This window comes from Loxodonta africana, chromosome 1 (genome assembly GCF_030014295.1).
Source record: "Loxodonta africana isolate mLoxAfr1 chromosome 1, mLoxAfr1.hap2, whole genome shotgun sequence".
In the NCBI taxonomy this organism is placed as follows: Eukaryota; Metazoa; Chordata; class Mammalia; order Proboscidea; family Elephantidae; genus Loxodonta; species Loxodonta africana.
In genome coordinates, this window is record NC_087342.1 from 77706723 (window position 1) to 77731158 (window position 24436).

Sequence of the window (24436 nt, forward strand, 5' to 3'; positions counted from 1 at the left end):
GGTCATACACTTTGGCTCTGTGGACTTGTTCTAATTTTCTTCGGTTTCACCTTGAACTTGCATATGAGTAATTGATGGTCTGATCGACAGTCGGCCCTGGCCTTGTTCTGACTGATGATATTGAGCTTTTCCATTGTCTTTTTCCATAGATGTAGTTGATTTGATCCTTATGTATTCCATCTGGTGAGGTCCATGTGTACAGTCACCGTTTATGTTGGTGAAAAAGGGTATTTGGAACAAAGAAGTCGTTGGTCTTGCAAAATTCAATCATGCAGACTCCTGCATCATATATTTTACCAAGGCCATATTTTCCAACTACTGATCCTTATTCTTTGTTTCTAACTTTTGCATTCTAATCACCAGTAATTATCAGTGCATCTTGATTACATGTTTGATAATTTTTAGACTGTAGAAGTTGGTAAAAATCTTCAGTTTTTTCATCCTTGGCCTTAGTGGTTAGTGTGTAAATTTGGATAATAGTCATATTAAATGGTCCTCCTTGTAGGCGTATGGATATTATCGTATCACTGACAGTGTTGTACTTCAGCATAGATCTTGAAATGTTCTTTTTGATTATGAGTGCAACACCATTCCTCTTCAAGTTGTCGTTCCTAGCATAGTAGACTATTAGATTGTCCAACTCGGAGTGACCAGGAGTGACCAATACCAGTCCATTTCAGCTCACTGATGCCTAGGATATTGATGTTTATGCATTCTGTTTTGTTTTTGATGATTTCTAATTTTCCTGGATTCATACTTCATACATTTCAGGTTCTGATTATTAATGAATGTTTGTAGCTGTTTCTTCTCATTTTGAGTCCTGCCGCATCAGCAAATGAAGATCCCAAAAGCATGACTCCATCCACGTCATTATTAAGATCAGTTCTGTGTTGACGAGGCAGCTCTTCCCCAGTCGTATCTGAGTGCCTTCTAACCTGAGGGGCTCATCTTCTGGCACTCTATCAGACAGTGTTCCACTGCTATTCATAAGGTTTTCACTGGCTAATTCTTTTCAGAAGTAGACCACCAGATCCTTCTTCCTAGTCTGTCTTTGTCTGGAAGGTCAGCTGTAACCTGTGCACCATGGGTTACACTGCTGGTATTTAAATACTGGTGGCATAGCTTCCAGCATTACAGCAACACGCAAGCCCCCACAGTATAACAAACTGACAGATGCATGGGTGTTTTTTATTTTTTATTTTAAAGGAGAGATTCCCTCCTCTCTCATTTTATTTTATTATTCCGTTTTATTAGTATGAACTCACAATTTTAAATGTTATTTTATAAATATTTTGTTATTAGATTTGGCCAGAGGAAGCCTCTCAGTCTGTCTCTGGTATCTTTTTGACATGTCCCCGTCATTTTTTCAGAATTCCCTTACTTTCTTGGTAGAACAAGATGTTCTTGTCTCAACTTGTACTGCATTTTGTATTTTTTATTTATTCAGTTTATACTTAAATGGATCTTTATTAATATTTCTAAAAAGAAACATAGAAACATTTTCAGTTGATAATATGATTCTTGTCTGAAGACCTAAAGCTTCTTGCCTGAAATGCAGTAGCCTATATTGATTTTGGTAATAAGCTGCCTGGCATATATAGGAAGTAGACATTGGAAGCTAAGGTAGACATTTCAGAAAGGTAGTAGAGTTACTAGAGATAGATTCGTTCTGTTCAGTTTGCCAAGAGATCAGAACCTAAAGAAATAGAGTTCATACGCCTAAGTATAGAAATAGCCTTGGTGTTAGTGAAGAAATTGAAAGGGGATTTCTGTTAGGAGACCAGTACACTTTTTATTTTTGATGCTTAACTTCAGACTGGGTAGGACATAAGTGCAGATGTTTCGTGGACGACCATAGGCACAGAGCCCAGCATGTCAGCACTTCATACACAAAATCTCTGGCATGTATATCTGCTAAAATATTAATAATTTTGGAATTGGTAAGTGCTGGTTCCCGTAGCCACAGGGTCTCATTCATAGCTTCTTTCTCCTCTCAGCCATGTCTGCTTCTCAGAGTCCTACCCCTTCCCAGAAAGGAAACTCTGGAGACCAGGAGATGGCAGCTGCACTTCTCACAGCAGGGTTCCAGGTGAGCTGTGTTCCTTCTCACTGAAACCTTATAACTCTCTGGCAGTGTTTGTCTACCCCACGTCCAGACTATCTATAGCAGAATTTACCCAAGAACTCACCCCAAATTCTTTTGTGTAGAGACGGATTGATCCTTGATTTTCCATTAAATCTGGTAGAGTTTTCTCTTCTTTCCAGCCACTCAGATCCCTTTACGCTGTATGTTTCCTCCTCTTGTATCCTCTCCTAACAATGGTAGATCTCTCTGATGCTCTGAGTCTGTGGATGTCCCAGTCCCCAAATGGGAATCTTGTTCTGTTTCAGACTTTGGAGAAGATCGAAGACATGGCTGTGTCCCTTATCCGAGAGGAGTGGCTTCTTGATCCATCACAGAGGAATCTGTGTAGAGATAACAAGACAGAGAACTACAGAAACATGTTCTCCCTGGGTAAGGAGCTCTGGTGATAATTATCCAGGTTGTTTGTATGTTTAATTTTTTTATGTGTATAGTAACTGTGGGCTTTCTGAAAGACTTGGTTGAGTTTAAACTCAAGATTCAATGAAAGGATACAAAGTTGAGTGTTCTTTAGGTCTAAAATAAAAGTTTTTATTCTCCAGTCTGGGGCTTGCCTTACTGTAACTGGGTAATAGTCTGTTTGCTAGTTGGAGATTGACATCTCTGTAGTGCTCTGAGCTCACCTTTCTTCTACTCTCAGTTTCCACATGGTCCTTACGTAGATTTTTCTCACTTAGGCCTATTGTACCTCCTTCTTTTAATGACTCTTTGGGGCGTTTGCCCATTTTTATTCCACTCATTAGATCCTTAGCATTTCCATATTCTTCCCACTCTGCAACTTCTACCTCTTCTCAGACGATCCCTTTTCTAGTTTAGTCTCCTTCCAATAACCTGTTTTTTCATGGCACCTCTTCCCCAGTTTTCTTGTAGTGCTTCTGCTTGACCAGCTCATACCTCCCTATATTATGAAGCAATTTGGGAAACATATAAGCTTTATGTCTACTTTATCTGTTTTCTTTTTCCCTTGTCTTCCATTTCTTTCTCTTAGCATAGAGAATAGGAAGTAACAATGACTTGTTATTTATTTTATTACATTTTTATTTCAGGTGGTGAGACCAGGAATGAGAACAGGGAATTAGCTTCGAAACAGGTAATATCTGCTGGAACCCAGCCACATGGAGAGACAGCTGCCAAATGCAACGGGGATGTTATCGGGGGTCTTGAGCATGGAGAAGCCCGAGACCTACCGGGCAGATTAGAAAGGCAGCGGGGAAATCCCACACAAGAGAGACGACACAAATGTGATGAATGTGGGAAGAGCTTTGCTCAGAGCTCAGGCCTTGTTCGACACTGGAGAATCCACACTGGGGAGAAACCCTATCAGTGTAATGTGTGTGGTAAAGCCTTCAGTTACAGGTCAGCCCTTCTTTCCCATCAGGATATCCACAACAAAGTAAAACGCTATCACTGTAAAGAGTGTGGCAAAGCCTTCAGTCAGAACACAGGCTTGATCCTGCACCAGAGAATCCATACTGGGGAGAAGCCATATCAGTGCAATCAGTGTGGGAAGGCATTCAGCCAGAGTGCAGGCCTTATTCTGCACCAGAGAATTCACAGTGGGGAGAGACCCTATGAATGTAATGAGTGTGGGAAAGCTTTCAGTCATAGCTCACACCTCATTGGACATCAGAGAATCCACACTGGGGAGAAGCCCTATGAGTGTGATGAGTGTGGGAAAACCTTCAGGCGGAGCTCACATCTTATTGGCCATCAGAGAAGCCACACTGGGGAGAAACCCTACAAGTGCAATGAGTGTGGGAGGGCCTTCAGTCAGAAGTCAGGCCTTATTGAACATCAGAGAATCCACACTGGAGAAAGACCCTATAAATGTAAAGAATGTGGGAAAGCTTTCAATGGGAACACTGGCCTTATTCAACATCTGAGAATCCACACAGGGGAGAAGCCCTATCAATGTAATGAGTGTGGGAAAGCCTTTATTCAGAGGTCGAGTCTCATTCGACATCAGAGAATCCACAGTGGAGAAAAATCTGAATCCATAGGAGTTTAGCAGAAGCTTCAGTCAGAGTTTGAATACTATTTAGCACTAGTGATACCACACTGGTGAGAGATCTTTCTGTGTAGTAAAAAAGGCAGAAAGTTTGTCACCATTGCAACCAAAATCAATACTGGTAGCAAAGTTAGAATAGCTCTTCAGTAGTTTGGGCCCAGTGCCTTGATGCAGGTTGATTGGATTAAGTGTATTGAGAGGTGTCCAATGGAGTGAAGCTCCCAATGGCCTAATACATCCTTTAGAAACTTAAAAATCATATTGGCTGCTTGCCGTGGCTCAAGGCACTTAACTTTGTCTTTTGGGTGAGTAGCTATAGTTTTGGGAGAGGTTGTTCCCTCCTAGTTCCTCTGCTTCTTCCCACCCTTTGTGACCCCTTTCTCCCATTTATTCCCCTGAAGGTGCCCTTGTGCCCCTAATCTGATCTAAGAGGTTGCTGTAGAGTTCTGAAAAGCAGCCTTTATGTGAGACTTAGGTTTGTATTTAGCTTTCTAAGATCCTAGTTGTAGGGAAATTTTTATAGAGTTTTTATGCTTAAGTGTGCATTTTATTTTGTTCTAATGTTCCTTATAGTCAGTGGCAATCCATATTCCCATGCGAACTCAGAATGCTATATTTTTAACAGCACTTCAGCATTTTTCTTCATATATCACCTTTACTGACTCCACTGAGTCATTGAACATCCGTATCCTTCACCATTCCCTGTCCCAGTACCTGTGTCAGCAAAGGAAGTGGACGCATTAGTGATGGTTGTGGGAGTGATGCCGAGAAAGGTGAGTGGAGACTCAGCCCGGCTGCTCTTAAGCTTGGATAAGTTGTACCTTTTGGTGACTTCTGACTCTCCTTTTCACCTCCCCACTATGACCCATGGTACAAATAGATAATTGCACCATCCTATATATGGCATCACATGGGAGAAAGAGGAGACAGATGCTTAAAGAAGATGTTAAAATCCATGCAAAAAATGTCCCATTCAGTACTTCTCTCTCAGGTTTCTATCAGCCTGCACAAACCACCTGAGTGGATTTTCTATCACTCTTGTCATTACCCTGGATCCACTTCCATAGATGGCCTTGGCACCTCATTCATCGTTCTCTGTTCTATTTCTTGCTACTACCTTTGTAACATTATTATCCACAGAGATGATCTGTCAAACACCTTACCTCACAACTCCTAATTCTCCTGAATTCTGGTGAACTCCATCTATACTCTGCCTGTAATTTACCAGCAAATATACAGTATGAATCTCATCATCACCAGGCACTGTATTTCATCTTTGAGGCTTTCAGTATACCAAAGGATACTGTATAAAGTGATGAGGCTGGTTTACAGTAACACACCAGAACTATGCATCCAAACATGGGTTGTCTTTTAAAACTGGGAAGTTCTAGCAGTGTTTATTTGGAATAATGCCAGAATTCCTTATTTCATAAACCATACAAGGAAAGCAGTTGTATAACTCTTGAGTCATGTCTCATTTTTGACCACTTGATTACCCACTTATTCACGAGACTTTGAATCAAGTAACTTTTGGCTATTTTCAAAATCAAATCAACTCTCAAAATTGGAATTGATTCCATTAAGCATATTCAGAAGAATATGAAACAGGTTCTGAAGAAAATTCCAAGAGAAGTAACCCCACTTCACACTGTGACTATAAGGGACAACATTTATTAATTGTGCTATTTTATGATTGGTGTTTTTAAAAATCAGTCATAAAATTTGTTATCATAGAGGTCCACAATTTGGATCATAAGTTCCTTCCCAATAACGTCCCTCTCATCCTCATCTTGACCATTAAGAGGAATTTCAAGGTTACTTGTACCTGTTTAATTAAGCCATTGGTACCTAGATGTGACTTATATTCCTTGGTTAACTTTTCCAAAATATTTCTATTATCCTTTATTTTCTTACCCCTTGTTCATTTTTTTTGACGTATGGATTACCATTCCTAATTCCCTTATACTTGAAATTTCAAGAAACTAGAAACAAGTAAATCTAGTTGTCTCTAGTTCTTTGCTATCCTGCTTCGGTTGTGCCTTACCCTCTGTAAGATAACTTGTGCCTGGGGCTAGTGCTACCTTGTGTGCAGATATTACATAGGATGGGTACGTTGTCAAGGGCGAATACACAATGTGCATGTGCGCTTACCTATGTATGGGTGCGTGCATACCTTAGAGGAATATTTGTCTTCAATTCCAATAAAAGTTCTTTTAGCAGAGCAACATTGAAATGACTGTAGATGTACCAGCTAATGTCTCTTTAGAGATCAGTACACAGAGTAACATGTAGCCAGATTACTTACTTAAATCTCAAAATTATCAAGATTCTGATATAAATTCAGAGAAAGGAAATCCAAGAATATGACCAGAAAGATTAGTGTTATCCTGAGGGGAATGTGAGAAAAGACTATAACTTGCAAGAACTATCAAGGCTGATTCAGCACATCTGTAGAAATAGACAAGTGGGATAAAACAATAGAACAAACCTGTGGTTTCTTTCAGGGCATAAGTAGAAGTTTATTCATGGTTCCTAGTTCTCACTCTTGGCATTAGGATAGCATTGATGAGACCTTATTTTGAGCTCCTAACTATATAAATGGTTCATACTTTATTTTACCTGCATTAAGCTTCTTTATCCTGCAGGATCTTTTTGCTTCTAATCTGAAATGAACTATTCACCAGTACTTGGCTCTCTCATCCTCAGCTTCTTGTTTTAGGATCTGGTATAATAAGGTGGTTCTTCCATAACTGTGTTGCCATCTAGCACAGTTCCAGGACAGGTATCTTAGGTTTCAAAAATTTTATCCATGGAGCAAGGTGGCAGTGCTGGAATGTGGTGGCTAATTCCCATATGGAGCAGATAGCTTTGCTCTTGGTTCTGAAGCTCCAGATAATAATAGTAATAATAATAAACCAAACCTATTTCCATGGAGTACCTTCTGACTCATAGCAACCCTGTCGGACAGAGTAGACCTGCCGCATAGGGTTTCCAAGAAGCAGCTGGTGGATTCGATCTGCTGACCTTTTGGTTTAGCAGCCAAGCTCTTACCCAACATTTATTGAGCACTTACTGTGTGCATCAGCCAAGCCCTATGTTGAACATTTCTCATGCTTATGATAAGTATTATTATTCTCATTTTATAGATGAGGAAACTAAGGCTTAGAGAGTTGAGTTAATCACACAGTGGTAAGTGATAGAGCAGGGATTCTAACCTACACAGTCTGATTCTAGAGCCTGTGCTCTTGACCACTGTGCTGTACTATGGCTAATGAACACTCTAACCCTGACCAGCTGTTTTAAAAGTATGTATCCCTGGTCATAAGAGGTACTGAGGAAGAGAATGTATAATACAGTGCAAACCCATTTGAATTACTGGAAAATTGGTTGAAAGTGGCATTTGGGACTGTAATTACATCATCTTCAAATGTTGATACTTTTTATGTTTTGGTGATACTAGAAAGCTAAATTGTGCAATTAAAACATGTTTAAAAGAGTAACTGGAAGGATAAAGCAGTAACTTACAGATTCAAATATATTTTTCTCTAAACCGCCCAAGGGAAGGTAGAATTGTGGATAGAAATGAAATATTAATGTACCACGGCAGGCAGATGAACAGTTAGGATGGTAATACTGAGTTCATCTACAGTATAAAATGTGAAAGATGTTCAACTTCATTGCCAACTTCTAACTACCACCCTGTTTCTTCCCTATCATTCCTGTTTTTCAACCCCATTTCCTCATTAATCTATTCTTAAAACTTTTCTTTACTGGAATTCATAACCAGCACTCTGCTAAAATGTCCTTAGAATCGTCAGTGGAAAAATATTAAGGCCTTTTCCTCATTGTTATCCTTCTTGATCTCCACATGTTTCATACTGTTCAATTCCCTTTACATCTCAGGAATTCTCATTTGGATTGTGGGATCCTTTTAGGTCCTTTTTCTCCAATTTCTGGCATTCCTTTATTGATCTTTTTTCTCCTCTTCCCCACGGAGAATAATCCTCATGTCTTAATTTTATTCACTGTTTTTTAATATTTACTTTTATTTATCCATTTTTATTGGTTACACTTACCTTCTGTATTTGAGTACCTTATTATTTCCTGCCTTATGGATCATCTTGAGATGTGTAGAATTTTCCAGTTACCTAGGCAAATTGATATTTGAAAAGTGAACTCCTCACTCTTCTTCCCCAAGTCTCATATTCCTTTTAAATAGGTATCATAGCTTCACTTCTTTGCCCGGAACAGGATTTATTATTACAATCTTGGAGTTGTCTTTTAATCTTTTTGTGCCTTCCACTCTCCATGTCTAAAATCTTGCTAAAGTTGATCCAATTTGTAGTCATTCTCCTTGAGGCTGGATCTTTTTACATTTGCCCCATCCCTTTGTTGCCCTCCATGGAGAGCCATATCAGCTGAGATCCAGGTTACTGTAATTCTTTCTTTCCAGTTTCCTCATTCTCAGGACCCATATCTTGCGTACAGTTTCCAACATGATCATTATCTTTCAAAAACACCTACGTGATTAATTCCTATCAGAGCAGTGGTATTCTGGTTCTCCATTGCCTTGCTCTCCATGCTTAATCTTCCTCAACGCTCAACACTCTAGTGTAGCCACTTTGATTCATCAGGTTCAAACTTCCACTGTTGTCTTACAAATCTTTGCCTCTGTGCCTTTCTCATGCTGTCCCTTTTGCTTAAGGATTGCTCTTTGGCCCCAGCTCACGTTCATCACTCCCTTCAAAGCTTAGCTTCCTTTGTATCTTTCTGAGTGAGCTCTCCCTGACTGATTTTACCTCCCTTTTTCTGTGCTTCCTTAGCACTTACCTTTTTACTTTTTATTTTGTACTATGGTCCACACACTTACTACTATGTTGCTTTGTAATTATTTTCTAGTATTCTGTATTGTAGTTTTATATTTGTATTTATTTTTAAAGTTAAATTGTAAGCTCCTTGAGGGCAGGAATAGTAACTTTTACATTTGTATCTCTGTGCCCCATAGTGCCTAGTATAATGCTGAGCACACAGTAGGCATTTAATAAATGTTTGTTGAATTATTGTGTGGATTATTTATAGTGTTATCTATGAAATTTTTAAGCTGTTTTCAAAGATGTTTGTTTTTTCCTTCCACTTTGTGTGTTCAAAAAGTACAGACCTATTTCTACGGAGTATAACCCACTGCCGTTGAGTAGATTCCGACTCATAGCGACCCTATAGGACAGACTAGAACTGTCCCATAGAGTTCCCAAGGAGCGTCTGGCAGGTTTGAACTGCCGACCTCTTGGTCTAAAGAGTATAGTATGTACAATTAAGAATAAGGCCAAAAAGTCCAACATTACAAGAATATTGGTTAGAAGCTGAAATATGAAGCTCTTAATTTGTTCGACCAGACTTATTTATTGGTAAAGAAAGAAAATAGAAAACTCTTAAGACTTTTGTGTTAAAATTATGATTGCAAAAGTGCTTGAGATAGGCTTTTGTGTATGGGGTTAGATCACTGGTTCTCAGCTGGAGAAATGTGGCAATATCTGGAGACATTGTTGGTTGTCCCATCATTGGGGACAGTGCTACTGGCCTCTGGAGTGCGTAGAGGCCAGGGATGCTGCTAAACATACTGCAGTGCAAAGGGCAGACCCCCAGCAAAAACTTATCCTGTCCAAAATGTCAGTAGTGCTGAGGTTGAGAAACCCTGGTTTAGATACCGAAAACTAGCATTACAATTAAAAAAATTAGCTATGCCAAGCTTTAAGAGAATCCTAAATGTGTGTGTATTTTGTGGTTTGTATGATTATAAAAGAAAGCCTTAATGTTTAGAGTTCACACCAGCATGTCAGAGTGATGATGGAACTAGGCACAGTAAAATTGTTAATGTTCTAAGATTGCTTTGAACATCAATTCTACCACCATTTCTATGCCAGTGGGAAGTGTTGGAGGAGTACATGTCTAGTTTCAGCCTAATGTTTTGGTGTATTGCCTTAGTATACAGAGTAAAACACTGGAGGCTGTCTTTAGCGGGGGGGCCTTAACTTTGTGATCTAAGATTTAGCTTTGGGGACAACACATGACCCTACACAGTCTCCTGAGCAGCCAGCTTGCCAAGGATATACCACAAGTCACAATGTTGTCAGATTGCTAAGTAAAACCCATTTCTACTTCCAACGTTTTTAACATGTTAATCCTAGTTAGAAAGGCAGCTATGTAGGGGAAAATGTGATTTCCTAAATAGTTTTAAAATGGACCTTTAAAAACACTAATCTCCCGGCCAATACATCTTATGTACAGCCATCACCTTTCTGTCACTGGAGACTCTGTGTTGCTGTGAAGCTGGATGGGCATCAGCAAAGCTTGATGCTAAGACTAGTAAGAAGGGCCTGGTGATCTGCTCCCTAAAATCAACCAGTGAAAACAACCATCTGATCTACAGCCGGTCATGGAAATGGCACAGAATCAGGCGGTGTTTTGTTTCATTGTGTATGGATTTGCTATGAGTTGGGAGCAACTGCAGCTAACAATCTCTTTTTTTAGCTCAAAAGAACTTCAACAGCAGCTTTTGAAAGGATTAACTCATTAGAAAATCAGTTTGTGTAACACACTACAGAAAAACTGCATTGTTGTGTTGTATTTAATTATTAATAGTCTATAGAATGCTAGATTTGGAAGTGACCTTTGAGATTGCTTAAATCCATTACTCTGTAAACGGAGGCCCCGAGGCCGCAGGGCTTTCACTAACCATTAAGTTAATGGTAGAGTTGGAAATAGAATCCAGGGTTCCTGAGGCTTTGCCCACTTCTGTTTTGGCTGGTTATTCCCTCAGGTCTGATTCTTGTTATTGTATGTTCTTAATTCGTGCCCTGCCATGGGGTGGGCTCATTTTTTGTTCCTCCAACTGTAATGTCTCATTTTAGAAATTATTCCTTTTATGGGCTATGTGTCCAGACCAGTATACTGAATGTTCTGTCTTGAGTTAAATTTTTTCCATAAATGACAAGTTAGATTTTGCAGGATGGTAGTCATGTTTTGAAACCCCTGCCCTTTTGTCTGTGGCCTAATCTTTAAGAGAGCACATAGCGTTGGCTTTTAAATCCCTAATGATAAAGACCAGAGCTCCTGCGGGCCCGTGGGTCGGTTTTAGGGATCCTTTCTGAGCTTATACTAGAGATGTTGCCTTTACCCAGCTGCTGTCTAAATTCCAAGAGTCAAGGATAGCTCTACCCTAGGTGAAAATCAGGAAGCAAAAAACCCCTGCATGAGGTAGGAGACTGGAGCCTTGCGGAAGACCCCTAGGCCGAGGGAGTTTTCGGCAGAGCTCAGTGGTTGCAGGCTACCAGGCAGAGACCTCCACGCCAAGCCGAGGCGAAGCCACGCCCCGCCAGAAGACTTCCAAGCTCTTGGCCCGCCCCGGAAGTGCTGAGGACTTCCGCCCCACGGGGCGGCCTTTAAGCTGGCCGCTGATCTCTAGCGGTGGTGGGTTGGCCTTGCGTAGTTCAGCCCCTCTACCGTCTCTACCTTGGTGGGCCGCGGCGGAAGTGGATAAGGCTCACGAGAGGGGCAGCTTCACTGAATTGGTGGGCCTTGCGCCCGAATGCAACTTCCGGGGAAGGGCTTTTCCTCGGCATTTTGTGCTGCTGAAGTCCAGGTTTGGGATTGTTTCCTACAGGATTATAACCCAGATCTTTGCTGCTGATTTCAGTTTCATTGAGTCACATCTACAACGTGAAGCCCTGACATGTCTGGTGTCAGCTCGCCTTTTCAAACAAAAGGAGGAACTGCATACAATTGGAAATATGTATTAGGAGCTCAAATTTAGGAGAGGCTTCCCCTTCCAGGTTCACTGGAGCTCGTGACCTTTAGAACGTAGACTCTGAGTTTCATCTTGGCAATAAATGATCTTTTTGTGGGGGGGGGGAACCCTGGTGGCACAGTGGTTAAGAGCTACCGCTGGTAACCCAAATTAGGGAGTTCGAATCCACCAGGCGCTGTTTGGAAACTCTATGAGGCAGTTCTGCTCTGTCCTATAGGGTCACTGTGAGTCGGAATCGACTGGATGGCAACCGATATCTTGGGGCTTTTTTCCTGGGAGTCACTTTTTCACCGAGGCCAGGGTTAGAGCCACCTTTCAGCAACGGTGATGCCGTTCTCTCATGGCATTATCATCCCCCTTCCCGCACTCCTCCTTCCCTCGGTAGTGCTCAGAGGCTATAACAGGGAGATTCCTGTTACACAGGGTATGTGATCAGTCAGGCCTTCTGTGCAAATTAGCCCCTTATTTGACATTACCCTTTTTCACTCCTGTAACCCTCAGTAGGATTCCTGGTGGTGTAGTGGTTAATTGCTACCCCTGCTAACCAAAAGGTCAACAGTTCAAATCCACCAGCAGCTCCCTGGAAACTCTATGGGGCAGTTCTGCACCCTGTGGGGACAGTTCTGCTCTGTCCTATAGGGTTGCTATAAGTCAGAATTGACTTGGCGGCACCAGGTTGGTTGGTTTCTAACCCTCACTAGTTAATGTATTTTTTTAGTTAATGTAACAGCCATGGCAGTCTTTGCTTTTTGTTTGAGTGAAATGTTTCTTTTACAAAAGTGTTCCTGAAAGAGAGGCCCTCAAAAGAAATTTTCTCGAGTCACAGACTCTCCAAATACAGGAAATCTGCATGGCTACATCTTTAGAGGAACTGGTTTTGCTGGCCCCAAGGATTCTGTTACTAGAAGACCCTCTGGTCAGAAGCACTCCAAGCTGGCTCCAGCAGCTGAGTTGACAATGACTGAGGCCAAACACGTCCACTAAGGAGCAGTTGCAAGTCCTGCCTGAGGAGCACCAGGCCTGGGGGTGGGAGCAGCATTCAGAGGGGAGGAAAGGGGGTTGGTGGCTTAGGTAGAGGATCTGGAGAGGGTGCTGGATGAACCCAGACAGCATGTGGGAAGAAAGAGGTATTTAACATCTTAAAACTTTTAATCTCTCAGGGATTCTTCTGTCTCTCTCTCCTTTTTCCTACTTTTTAGGCATGTAAGCCTGAAGCAAGGAGCTCTGGTGGCACAAACAGTTTCAGGTGCTTGGCTTCTAAATGAAAGGTTTGAACTCACCTAGCAGCTCTGAGAGAAAGACCTGGCAATCTACTTCTGTAAAAATTACAGCCAAGAAAACCCTATGGGGCAGTTTTACTCTGTCATGTGGGGCCACTGTGAGTTGAAATTGATTCACTAGCAACTAACACCAATGACAGGTCTGAAGCCAGACAACCTGTGATTTTGGCCAAATCGCTTAACCTCTCATTACCTCTGTTTCTTCACCTGTAAAACGATGATGATAAAAGCACCTACCTAGAGTTGTTATGAGGATTGCGTAAATAGTACCTGGCACATAGGAAGTGCTGTCTAGGTGTTTGTTGTAATTACTTCTTCTTCTTACCTCCCTGGGGCTGTCCGGTTCTGTTTTTATGTTGATTCCTTCATAAATCCATGTGTTTAATTCTTTCCAGGTTCCAGCTCTTGCACACAGCAACTAATTTGGTAAGAAATGCCAGCTCTGGGAGCAGAAGGAGAATCACTGTCTTCAGCTCCCACCCAGGGACACGTTGCTGAAATGCCCTTCCCACTACAGGAAAGTTGTGTTAGACTGACATTATATTATGTGGTCTTTTGGAGGTTCTGGAAGGACGGAAGGAACCTAAGGAAAATAAATAAATAAATATATATTTTTTTCCTTTATGGGATCAGAGCGCATCTTTGTAAATGCTTATCAGAGTCTGGTTGTGTCCAGAGTGAGAACGGCAGGAGGGCATCCAGCTCGGCCCTACTGTTTCCAGTTTTTCATTTAGGAGCTCCATCTTTGCTATGTGTTGTGTGAGGTATAAGTTATAGTATTTTTCTCATTTTCATTTATCTTTACTTAAGGTGTTTGTGTTTTATCTTACCAAAGTTTTGATTCTTTTTGTGTGTGTCAAATTTGTCAGTCTTTTCATTATGGCCTTTGGATTTTGGGTCATAATTAGAAAAGTTTTCCTTACTTTCAGGTTATAAAAGGCTTCTCCCACAATTTCCTCTAATACTTTATGGTTTCATTTGTAGTATTTACAACTTTGATTTACTTGTAATTTATCCCAATGTACAGTGTGAGGTGGGAATGAAATTTAATGTTTTTCCAGGCAATTACCCAGGTCTCTCCAAAACATTTATTGAAGCATCTATTTATCCTTTCCCACTGATTTCCTATCTTTATTATTCTAAATTTCTGCATGCGATTATGTCTATTTCTAGATTTTCTATTCTGTCCGACTTATCTGCCTACCTCACTCACCAGTACCAGACTATTTAATTATTGAGGTTTTATAATGTGTTTAACATCCTTTAGGATAAGTGTCCCTTCATTTACCCTTCTTTTTCAGAGTTTTTCCAGGTAGTCTTGCTTGTTTATTTTTTCATGTGAACTTTAAAATCTAGTTATAAAAAAATGGTAATTTTATTGGAATGGTATTAAACTTACAAATTAATTCAGAGATTACTCCCTGAGTGTTAAGCCACAAGGTGGCTCACTTGGAAGGCCGGTGGAAGGAGTTGGGACTGAGTCTGACAGACCTAGGTTCAGATTTCATCTCTGCTGTTTTATCACTTGTCTGACTTCGAAATTTTCTCAGTTTTCTTATATGTGAGAGGAAGACTGTCGTCTGTCCTACAGGATTAAAGGAGATAAAAAGTGTAAAATGCCTTTTTCGGAGGAAATGGAATCCCTTACTTCACAAACCCTGCTCACGGCGTCAGCTCGTGAACCACTGAGAAGGGGAACCTCCAGAATCCTAGAGCGGACGACCAAGCGCCCAGGGACGAGACTTCGCCGAGGTCGGCCTCTCTAGGCCGAGCGCGGGCCTTACTTAGATCGTCTCACGGTAGTTTCCCACGTGAGTACCATCCTTTCTACTCGGGTTTTGAGTGCGCTCTAGGGCGAACAAAAGCAGAGGAGGGGGGCTGTACGTGCTGCGCCAAGTCACCTGCTATCTGCCATCGACCTCGCTATTTTACCGATTTCCACCCTTTTCCGTCCCTCCCCTCTTCCATCCCCTTTGTCACACTCCTTCCCTCTTCTCATCTCCTCTTCCCCCATTTTTCCTTTCCCTTCTCTCTCCTTCCTTTTTCCCCCACCTGCTCTTTGCTCCTCTGGCAGTGCAGACGCCCCAGAGACAAGGAGAGGGGATTGGCAGAGCCCGGAGCTCGTGGGCAGGGTCCCTGGCGGCGCCTTTGAGATTCCGAGGACTCCTCATCACAGAGGTGACCCTGACTCGCTCTTCTGACAGGGCTGACTTTCAGGAGTGGGGAGATGGAAGAGACCTTATTTTCTCTTGACTCTAGGTCCTCAGCTCTTATTGCGTTGTGACCTTGAGAGCTGACAGAAATTTAAGAATTTCGTGTTCTTGAAATAGTCTTATTTTTCCCTAAAGAAAAAGTTAGCTTAGCTGAATGCTTTGCTTGTGAAAGCTCATTTCTTTTAGTATCTATATTGCATTTCACCACTATATCCAGCGTTTTTTTTTTCCTCCCGACTGAAAGATGAGAGCTTGTTAACTCAGACGTATCTGATGACTTCTCAGAAAAGTACTTCATACGTCTGAATAGCCTTGTTAAGATTAGATAATTTATCCCTGAAAAAAATTTTATTTTATCCTTTGTACTTGTCTGAAGTCAATATTAGCACTTTGGAGCTGTGAGGGGAATGTATTAAGGGAAAAGAAGGCATGTGGGGCAGGGACTGGAAAGGATAATTCCAGTGTGAGCAAGCTGCAGATCAAGTGGGATTTGGGGAGGTTGGTGTTGGTGGTGGTGTCTTAGTCATCTAGTGCTGCTGTAACAGAAATGCCACAAGTGGATGGCTTTAACAAACAGAAGTTCATTGTCTCACAGTCTAGTAGGCTATACATCCAAATTCAGGGTGTCAGCTCCAGGGGAGGGCTTTCCCTGTTGGCACTGGAGGAAGTCATCAGTATTCCTCTGGACTAGGAGCTCCACAAAGGAACCATGGGTCCAAAGGATGCGCTCTGTTCTGGCGCTGCTTTCCTGGTGGTATGAGGTTCCCATGTCTCTCTGCTCACTTCTCTCTTTTATATCTCAAAAGAGATTGGCTTAAGACACTGCCTGATCTTGCAGATCTCATCAGTGTAACTACTGCTAATCCATCTCATTAACATCATAGGGATAGAATTTACAATGCATGGGGAAATCACATCAGATGAAAAAATGGTAGACTATCATACAATACTGGGAATCATGACTTAGCCAAGCTGACAGATATTTTGGGGAGACACAATTCAATCCATGACAGTTGGTAATAAGGGCAGAGCAGCTTACACCACATGCTTCCATGGTAACCATGTTTCTGGACTCTGTGGCACGAGAAGTTCTTGTGCATCTGACCGTTACACTCAGTGTGCCTTTTTTGGTGTTGCCAAGGAGCTAGAGTTCAGGGAAACCTTGATAGAATGTTATTACTCAGAAATGATACAGCTCCCAAGCCATGAAGGGCACAATGTCTGTGTGACTACTGTCCTCATACTTATTTGTGAGGGACCCTCTTCTCTAACTGGAGCAAGGAAATGAGAGACTTTAAAAAAAAGACATAAGAAAAAGGAAGCAGAATACAATGGAATGCCAGGCAGCTGTAAAAAAGAATGAGGATGATTTCTATGGATAGCTAGCCTATTGTGAAATGAAAAGAGCAAGATAAGAACAACATATAGTGTACGAAAGTTGGAAAAAAAAACAAAAAAACCAAACCTGTTGCCATCGAGTTAATTCTGACTCATAGCGACCCTATTGGACAGTGTAGAACTGCCCCACAGAGTTTCCAAGGAGTACCTGGTGGATTTGAATTTCTGACCTTTTGCTTAGTAGCTGTAGCACTTAACCACTATGCCATCAGCGTTTCCAAGAAAGTTGGAAGAGAGACTAAAGTACATGGTTGTGTAAGAAACTAAAGTGGTTACATATAGGCTGCAGAAAACAGAACTGAGAAGATCAGGGTGAAAATAAGACTTCTTAATGTATATCTTATTAGATTGTTTTGACTCTCGAGTTGTGTATTACCCGAAAATGTAAAACAATCTTTAAACTTTTAAGATAGTTTAAATTTATAGAAGATAGTGCAAAGAGTACCCATATATCCCACACTCAGATTCCCTTATTATCGTTTTACATTGTTGTTAGCTGCTGTCGAGTCGGTTCCGACTCATAGCGACCCTATGCACAACAAAATGAAACACTGCCCGGTCTTGTGCCATCCTTAAAATCATTATGCTTGAGCTAGTTGGCAGCCACTGTGTCAATCCACCTCCTTGAGGGTCTTCCTCTTTTCTGCAGACCCTCTACTTTGCCAAGCGTGATATCCTTCTCCGGGGACTGATCCCTCCTGACAACATGTCCAAAGTATTTAAGACGGAGTCTCGCCATCCTTGTTTCTGAGGGGCATCCTGGTTGTACTTCTTCTAAGACAGATTTGTTTGTTCTTTTGGCAGTCCAGGGTATATTCAATATTCTTCACCAACACCAGAATTCAAAGGTGTCAATTTTTCTTCGGTCTTCCTTATTCATTGTCCAGCTTTCACATGCACATGATGAGATTGAAAATATCATGGCTTGGGTCAGGCATACCTTAGTCTTCAGGGTGACATCTTTGCTTTTCAACAGTTTAAAGAGGTCCTTTGCAGCAGATTTACCCAATGCAGTGCGTCCTTTGATTTCTTGACTGCTGCTTCTATGGCTGTTGATTGTGGATCCAAGAAAAAGAAATCCTTGACAACGTCAACCTTTTCTCCATTTATCATGATATGGCTTATTGGCCCAGTTGTGATATTTTTGTTTTCTTTATGTTGAGGTGCAATCCATACTGAAGTCTGTGGTCTCTGATCTTCATTAATAAGTGCTTCAAGTCCTGTTCACTTTCAGCAAGCAAGGTTGTGTAATCTGCATAACGCAGGTTGTTAATGAGTCTTCCTCCAGTCATGATGCCCCGTTCTTCATATAGTCCAGCTTCTGGGATCATTTGCTCAGCACAGAGATCGAATAGGTATGGTGAAAGAATACAACCCTGACGCATACCTTTCCTGACTTTAAACCAATCAGTATGCCCTTGTTCTGTCCAAACAACTGCCTCTTGATCTATGTAAAGGTTCCTCCTGAGCACAATTAAGTGTTCTGGAATTCCCATTCTTCACAATATTATCCATAATTTGTTATGATCCACACAGTCAAATGCCTTTGCATAGTCAATAAAACACAGGTAAAAATCCTTCTGGTATATTCTCTGCTTTCAGCCAGGACCCATCTGACATCAGCAATGATATCCCTGGTTCCATGTCCTCTATTGAAACTGACCTGAATTTCTGGCAGTCCCCTGTCGATTTACTGCTGCAGCCATTTTGAATGATCTTCAGCAATATTTTGCTTGCGTGTGATATTAATGATATTGTTCTATAATTTCCACATTCACTTGGATCAGCTTTCTTGGGAATTGGCATAAATATGGATCTCTTCCAGTCAGTTCACCAGGAAGCTGACTTCCATATTTCTTGGCATAGAAGAGTGAGCACCTCTAGTGCTGCATCCGTTTGTTGAAACATCTCAGTTGATATTCTTTGAATTCCTGGAGCCTTGTTTTTAGCCAGTGCCTTCAGAGCAGCTTGGACTTCTTCCTTCAGTACCATCGGTTCCTGATCATATGCTACCTCTTGAAATGGTTGAACATCGACTAATTCTTTTTGGTATAATGACTCTGTGTATTCCTTCCATCTTCTTTTGATGCTTCCTGCACCGTTTAGTATTTTTCCCATAGACTCCTTCACTATTGCAACTCGAGGCTTGAATTTTTTCATCAATTCTTTCAACTTGAGAAACCCCAAGCATGTTCTTTCCTTTTGGTTTTCTATCTGCATTCATTATAATACTTTATTTTCTCTTCTCGAGTCACCTTTTGAAATCTTCTGTTCAGTTCTTTTACTTCATCATTTCTTCCTTTTGCATTAGCTGCTCAATGTTAGTAAGCAAGTTTCAGAGTCTCCTCTGACATCCATCTTGGTCTTTTCTTTCTTTCCTGTCTTTTCAATGACCTCTTGCTTTCTTCTTGTACGATGCTATTCCACAACTCGTCTGGTCTTTGGTCGCTAGGGTTCAATGCATCAAATCTGTCCTGAGATGGTCTCTAAATTCAAGTGGGATATACTCAAGGTCATATTTTGGCTCTCGTGGACTTGCTTTGATTTTCTTCGGTTTTAGCTTGAACTTGCGTATGAGCAATTGATGGTCTGTTCCACAGCCTGTTCCTGGCCTTATTCTGACTGATGATACTGAGCTTTTCCATTGTCTTTTTCCACAGATGTAGTTGATTTGATTCTTGTGTGTTCCATCTGGTGAGGTCCATGTGTATAGTCACTGTGTTGGTAAAAGAAGGTATTTGCAATGAAGAAGTCATTTGTCTTGCAAAATTCTATCATTCGATCTCCGGTATCGTTTCTGTCACCAACGCCATATTTTCCAACTACCAATCCTTCTTCTTCATTTCCAACTTTTGCATTCCAATGGCCAGTAATTATCAATGCATCCTAATTGCATGTTCGATCAATTTCAGACTGCAGCAGCTGATAAAAATCTTCTATTTCTTCATCTTTGGCCTTAGTGGTTGGTAGGTAAATTTGAATAACAGTCATATGAACTGGTCTTCCTTGTAGGCGTATGGATATTATCCTATCTCTGACAGTGTTGTACTTTAGGATAGACCTTGAAATGTTCTTTTTGGTGATGAATTCAACACGATTCTTCTTCAAGTTGTCATCCCAGCGTAGTAGACTGTATGATCATCTGATTCAAAATGGCCAATACCAGTCCATTTCAGCTCACTAATGCCTAGGATATCCAATCTTTATGCGTTCCATTTCATTTTTGATGATTTCCAATTTTCCTAGATTCATACTTCGTACATTCCCCGTTCTGGTTATTAATGGATGTTTGCAGCTATTTCTTCTCATTTTGAGTCACGCCACATCAGCAACTGAAGGTCCCAAAAGCTTGACTCCATCCACATCATTAAGGTCGACTCTACTTTGAGGAGGCAGCTCTTCCCCAGTTGTCTTTTGATTGCCTTCCAACCTGGTGGGCTCATCTTCCAGCACTATATCAGACAGTGGTCCACTGCTATTCATAAGGTTTTCACTGGCTATTGCTTTCCAGAAGTAGACTGCCGGGTCCTTCTTCCTAGTCTGCCTTAGTCTGGAAGCTCAGCTGAAACATGTTCTCTGTGGGTGACCCTGCTGGTATCTGAATACTGGTGGCATAGCTTCCAGCATCACAGCAACACGCAAGCCCCCACAGTATGACAAACTGACAGACACGTGGGGGTGTTTTATATTAGTGTGGTATATTTAATCACAACTAATGAGCGAAGGCACTGTGCTGGGTTAATGAGCCAATATTGATACATTATTATTAACTAAAGCTCGTACTTACTCAGATTCTCTTTTTACCTAATGGCTTTTCTGTTCCAGGGTACTATCCAGGATACCACATTACATTATTGGGCGTCATATCTCCTTAGGCTCCTCTTGGATATGATAATATCTCAGACATTCCTTGTTTTTTGTTTTGTTTTGTTTTTAATTGTGCTTTAAGTGAAAGTTTACAAATCAAGTCCTAGTTGCTCTCCCCCTAATGAGAGAGCACGTTCCTTCTTTGCACCCTGTATTTCCGTGTCTATTCAGCCAGCTTTTGTCCCCCTCAGCCTTCACATCTCCCTTCCAGACAGGAGCGGCACACTAGTCTCATGTGTCTACTTGATCCAAGAAGCTTACTCCTCACCAGTATCATTTTCTGTCTTATAGTCCAGTCCAATCTCTGTCTGAAGAGTTGGCTTTGGCAATGGTTCCTGTCTTGGGCTAAGAGAAGGTCTGGGGACCCTGACCTCTGGGGTCCTTCTAGTCTCAGTTAGACCATTAAGTCTGGTCAGATTTTCCTTGTTTTTGATGACCTTGACAGTTTTGAGGAATACTGGTCAGTATTTTGTAGACTGTTCCTCATTTGGGGTTTGTCTGTTGTTTTTTTTTCAGATTAGATTGAAGTTTTGGGGAGGAAGATCACAGAGGTTGAGTGCCATTGCATAACATCATATCAGGGGTCAACTTGACTTACCACTGTTGAAACAGTTTGTAAAAAGAAAAAAAAAGAGAGGGATAATTAGTATAATTTGGATTTGGAGAAAAATTACATCAGGTTTGGAGATGGAATTAGGTTTGTTATAGCTGGGGTTTCCAGGGGATAACAGTGGCAGCAATCCAAGTTCTCCACATGTTGGTCTAAACTATAAAAATGGAATGGACTGATGGGTTCCTTTCTTTGGGGAGATGAACGGTCTACTATGTCACAGTTCCAGAGGATACAAAGCATCCTTGTTGCTAAGATACTGTTTATCATAGCAACAGAAGTTGCAGCAATAGTAGTGGCGACTTAGAAATGGGCAGAGCTTCTTCTATCCCCATGTCTCTATTTCACCCCAAAGAGTGTGGACTGCTGTGGGTAGTAAAACATAGCTGTAAATAATGTTGCTTGTCCAAACTTATTCGTCAGTTGATTATCTGTTTCTTCTGCCTCTTCCATTCCCATGTTCCCTTCTTCTACTCTACTATCTATAAATCTCTTTAATTCCTGTTTTGTTTCTCAAATAAACAGGGTAAGAGTCTTCTAAGAAGGAGCTATATGTTAACTTTATATTCGCTTATATCCAGTTTCTGTTTTTTAGAGAACTTTATAGAGTGTAGATTTAAATAACTGTTTCGGTCAGGCATTCGTTCCAATAGTTATTGTGTCATGGTACAAACTAGATGAAAACATTTAATCTGGGTGTCACGTAGTTGGGCTTACTGGCCATGTTTGAGATTCCTAGTAAGTCTGTCTGTATCACATCATATTGTTTTGGTATCAGGGAGAAATCACATTTGAAAAGTCTGTTTATTGTTTCAGGAATCAAGGCCAGAGGCGTGAACAGGATTTCAGCTCCAAAGGAGGATTTTTATAAGGATGGACCCACACCAGAAAGTCCCCAGCACATATAATGGGGATACTTTGCAGTTTCCTGGGTGCGAAAAAGGCTTTCAGTATGAGGACCAGTTAGACAGTCATGAGGGCAGGCCCACGGAAGAAAGAAGGTATACATGTATTGAGTGCGGGAAGAAGTTTGCCCAGAGCTCAGGCCTCATTCGACATCGGAGAATCCATACTGGAGAGAAACCTTATGAGTGTGATCACTGTGGAAAAGCCTTCAGCGTGCGCTCAACCCTCACTGTGCATGAAAGAATCCACACTGGTGAGAAGCCCTATACTTGTAATGAGTGTAGGAAGGCCTTCAGTGTGAGGGCACACCTGATTATACATCAGAGGATCCACAATGGAGAGAAACCCTATGAATGTAATGAGTGTGGCAAAGCTTTTAGTGTAAGCTCAGACCTTATCAAACATCAGAGAATCCACACTGGTGAGAAACCTTATGATTGTGAGGAGTGTGGGAAAGCCTTCAGCGTGAGCTCAGCCCTCATCAAACATCAGAGAATCCACACGGGAGAGAAGCCATATGAATGTAAGGAGTGTGGAAAGGCCTTCTATGTGAACTCAGCCCTTATTAATCACCAGAGAATTCACTCAGGAGAAAAGCCCTATGAGTGTGGACAGTGTGGGAAAGCATTCAGCCAGATCTCAACCCTTATTCACCACCAGAGAATCCATACTGGAGAGAAACCATATGAGTGTGATGAGTGTGGGAAAGCTTTCCGTGGCAGCTCTAATCTTACTAAACATCAGAGGATACATGCCAAAGGAAAATGTCATCAGTGATTAATGTAGTGAAGATAATGCCAAAGACCTTTTTTCTGTATGAGAAGTTACCACAAAAAGAAGGGCATGATAAAAGTTAATGCCTTAATTGACACTTGGTCTCTTGGAATAATGAAGAAGTGAGAGGTCACTAAAAAGGGATTCCATTAGCGTAATGACTGGATGAAGCTCTAAAATCACATCTGCTTCTGAGAATGGTAGTTTTACAACCGTGAGGTAAAGCCGTTTTAAAATTATATACCATAGTATAGTTTGTGTTGGTTTAATACGAGTAAACTTGACTAATTCATACATTTCTCTTATATATCATTCTTTCAATGTACAAGATTTTGTTTTTGTTTGGTGGTTGTTGCTACCAGTATTATAGGTGAAAGATGATAAATTTTGAGATGGAAAATAATGTTGGTTGGTCAGACAGGGACCACATATCCTTACTGAATCTGGCAATACTAAAGTATTGTTTTTCCTTTCTTTGTCCTGTGCACTCAGGGATGATTAGATGGATTAGTGACCTCTTGGCAGGAGATGTTGTTTTTGTTGTTGTTAGGTGCTGTCAAGTTGGCTCTGACTCATAGCAAGCCCATGTACAACTGAACAAAACACTGCCGGGTCCTGCAACATCCTCACAATTGCTGTTATGCTTGAGCCTATAATTGCAGCCACTGTGTCAGTCCATCTCCTTGAGGGTCTTCCTTTCTTTTACTGACCCTCTGCTTTACAAAGCATGATGTCCTTCTCCAGGGACTGATCACCTCTGATACCATGTCCAAAGTAAGTGAGATGAAGTCTCTCCATCCTCACTGCTAAGGAGCATTCTGGCTGTACTTCTTCCAAGAGAGGTTTGTTCATTCTTCTGTAGTCCATGGTATATTTAATATATATTCTTCGCCAACACAATAATTCAGAGGTGTCATTTTTTCAGTCTTCCTTATTCATTGTCCAGCCTTAGGTCTTTTTAGGTAGGAATCCCAATAGATAATTATTCAGAGTTGTTCTTGGTTACTCAACAGAGCTCCAGACCTTTTGGTTACTGACCTCATAAGCCTCTGAACTTGACTGAGCTTCCTGAAGTAAAACTAACAAACCTCCCAAGGAGTTTCAGATGTGGTGTGCTATATGCAAAGGTATAAGAACAGGAAAAGTTGGGGAACTGTTGTGGAGTTGGTGTTGGCAGTGGTTTAGGATGACTTTCATGGATCTGTTTGAATGACTCAGGTTTGGGAAGTGGTAGAAAGTTAACAAGCTACATTTGGAAAATGTCTTTGCTAGGTCTGTGGGAATCTCAGTAGAGCTATCCAAAAGACAGTTCCCTAACTTCCAAATCCTAACCCCCAACCCTGAAACTCAAAAGCTATATGTTTACATGTGAAACTCAGGAAAAAAGTTCTAGGCTTAAAATTTACTTCGTTATTATTTTTCTATTTTAATTG

At 41.2% G+C, this 24436-nt stretch overlaps 1 protein-coding gene across 3 annotated transcripts in view; it reads left to right on the forward strand.

The window, feature by feature from the left end:
• ZKSCAN8 (zinc finger with KRAB and SCAN domains 8) overlaps nt 1-24436 on the forward strand; it is a 47579-nt gene that overhangs the window by 8020 nt on the left and 15123 nt on the right. For 2 of the 3 annotated variants that reach the window (XM_010600670.3, XM_064282225.1), the window contains 3 exons: nt 1998-2089; nt 2392-2515; nt 3190-11438. In XM_010600670.3, the coding sequence (XP_010598972.1) occupies nt 1998-2089; nt 2392-2515; nt 3190-4151 (1178 nt within the window). In that variant the 3' untranslated portion in view covers nt 4152-11438. Of the gene's footprint in view, nt 1-1997; nt 2090-2391; nt 2516-3189; nt 11439-22324; nt 23223-24436 lie in introns of those variants that run through there. The other variant, XM_064282230.1, reaches the window with a different exon arrangement.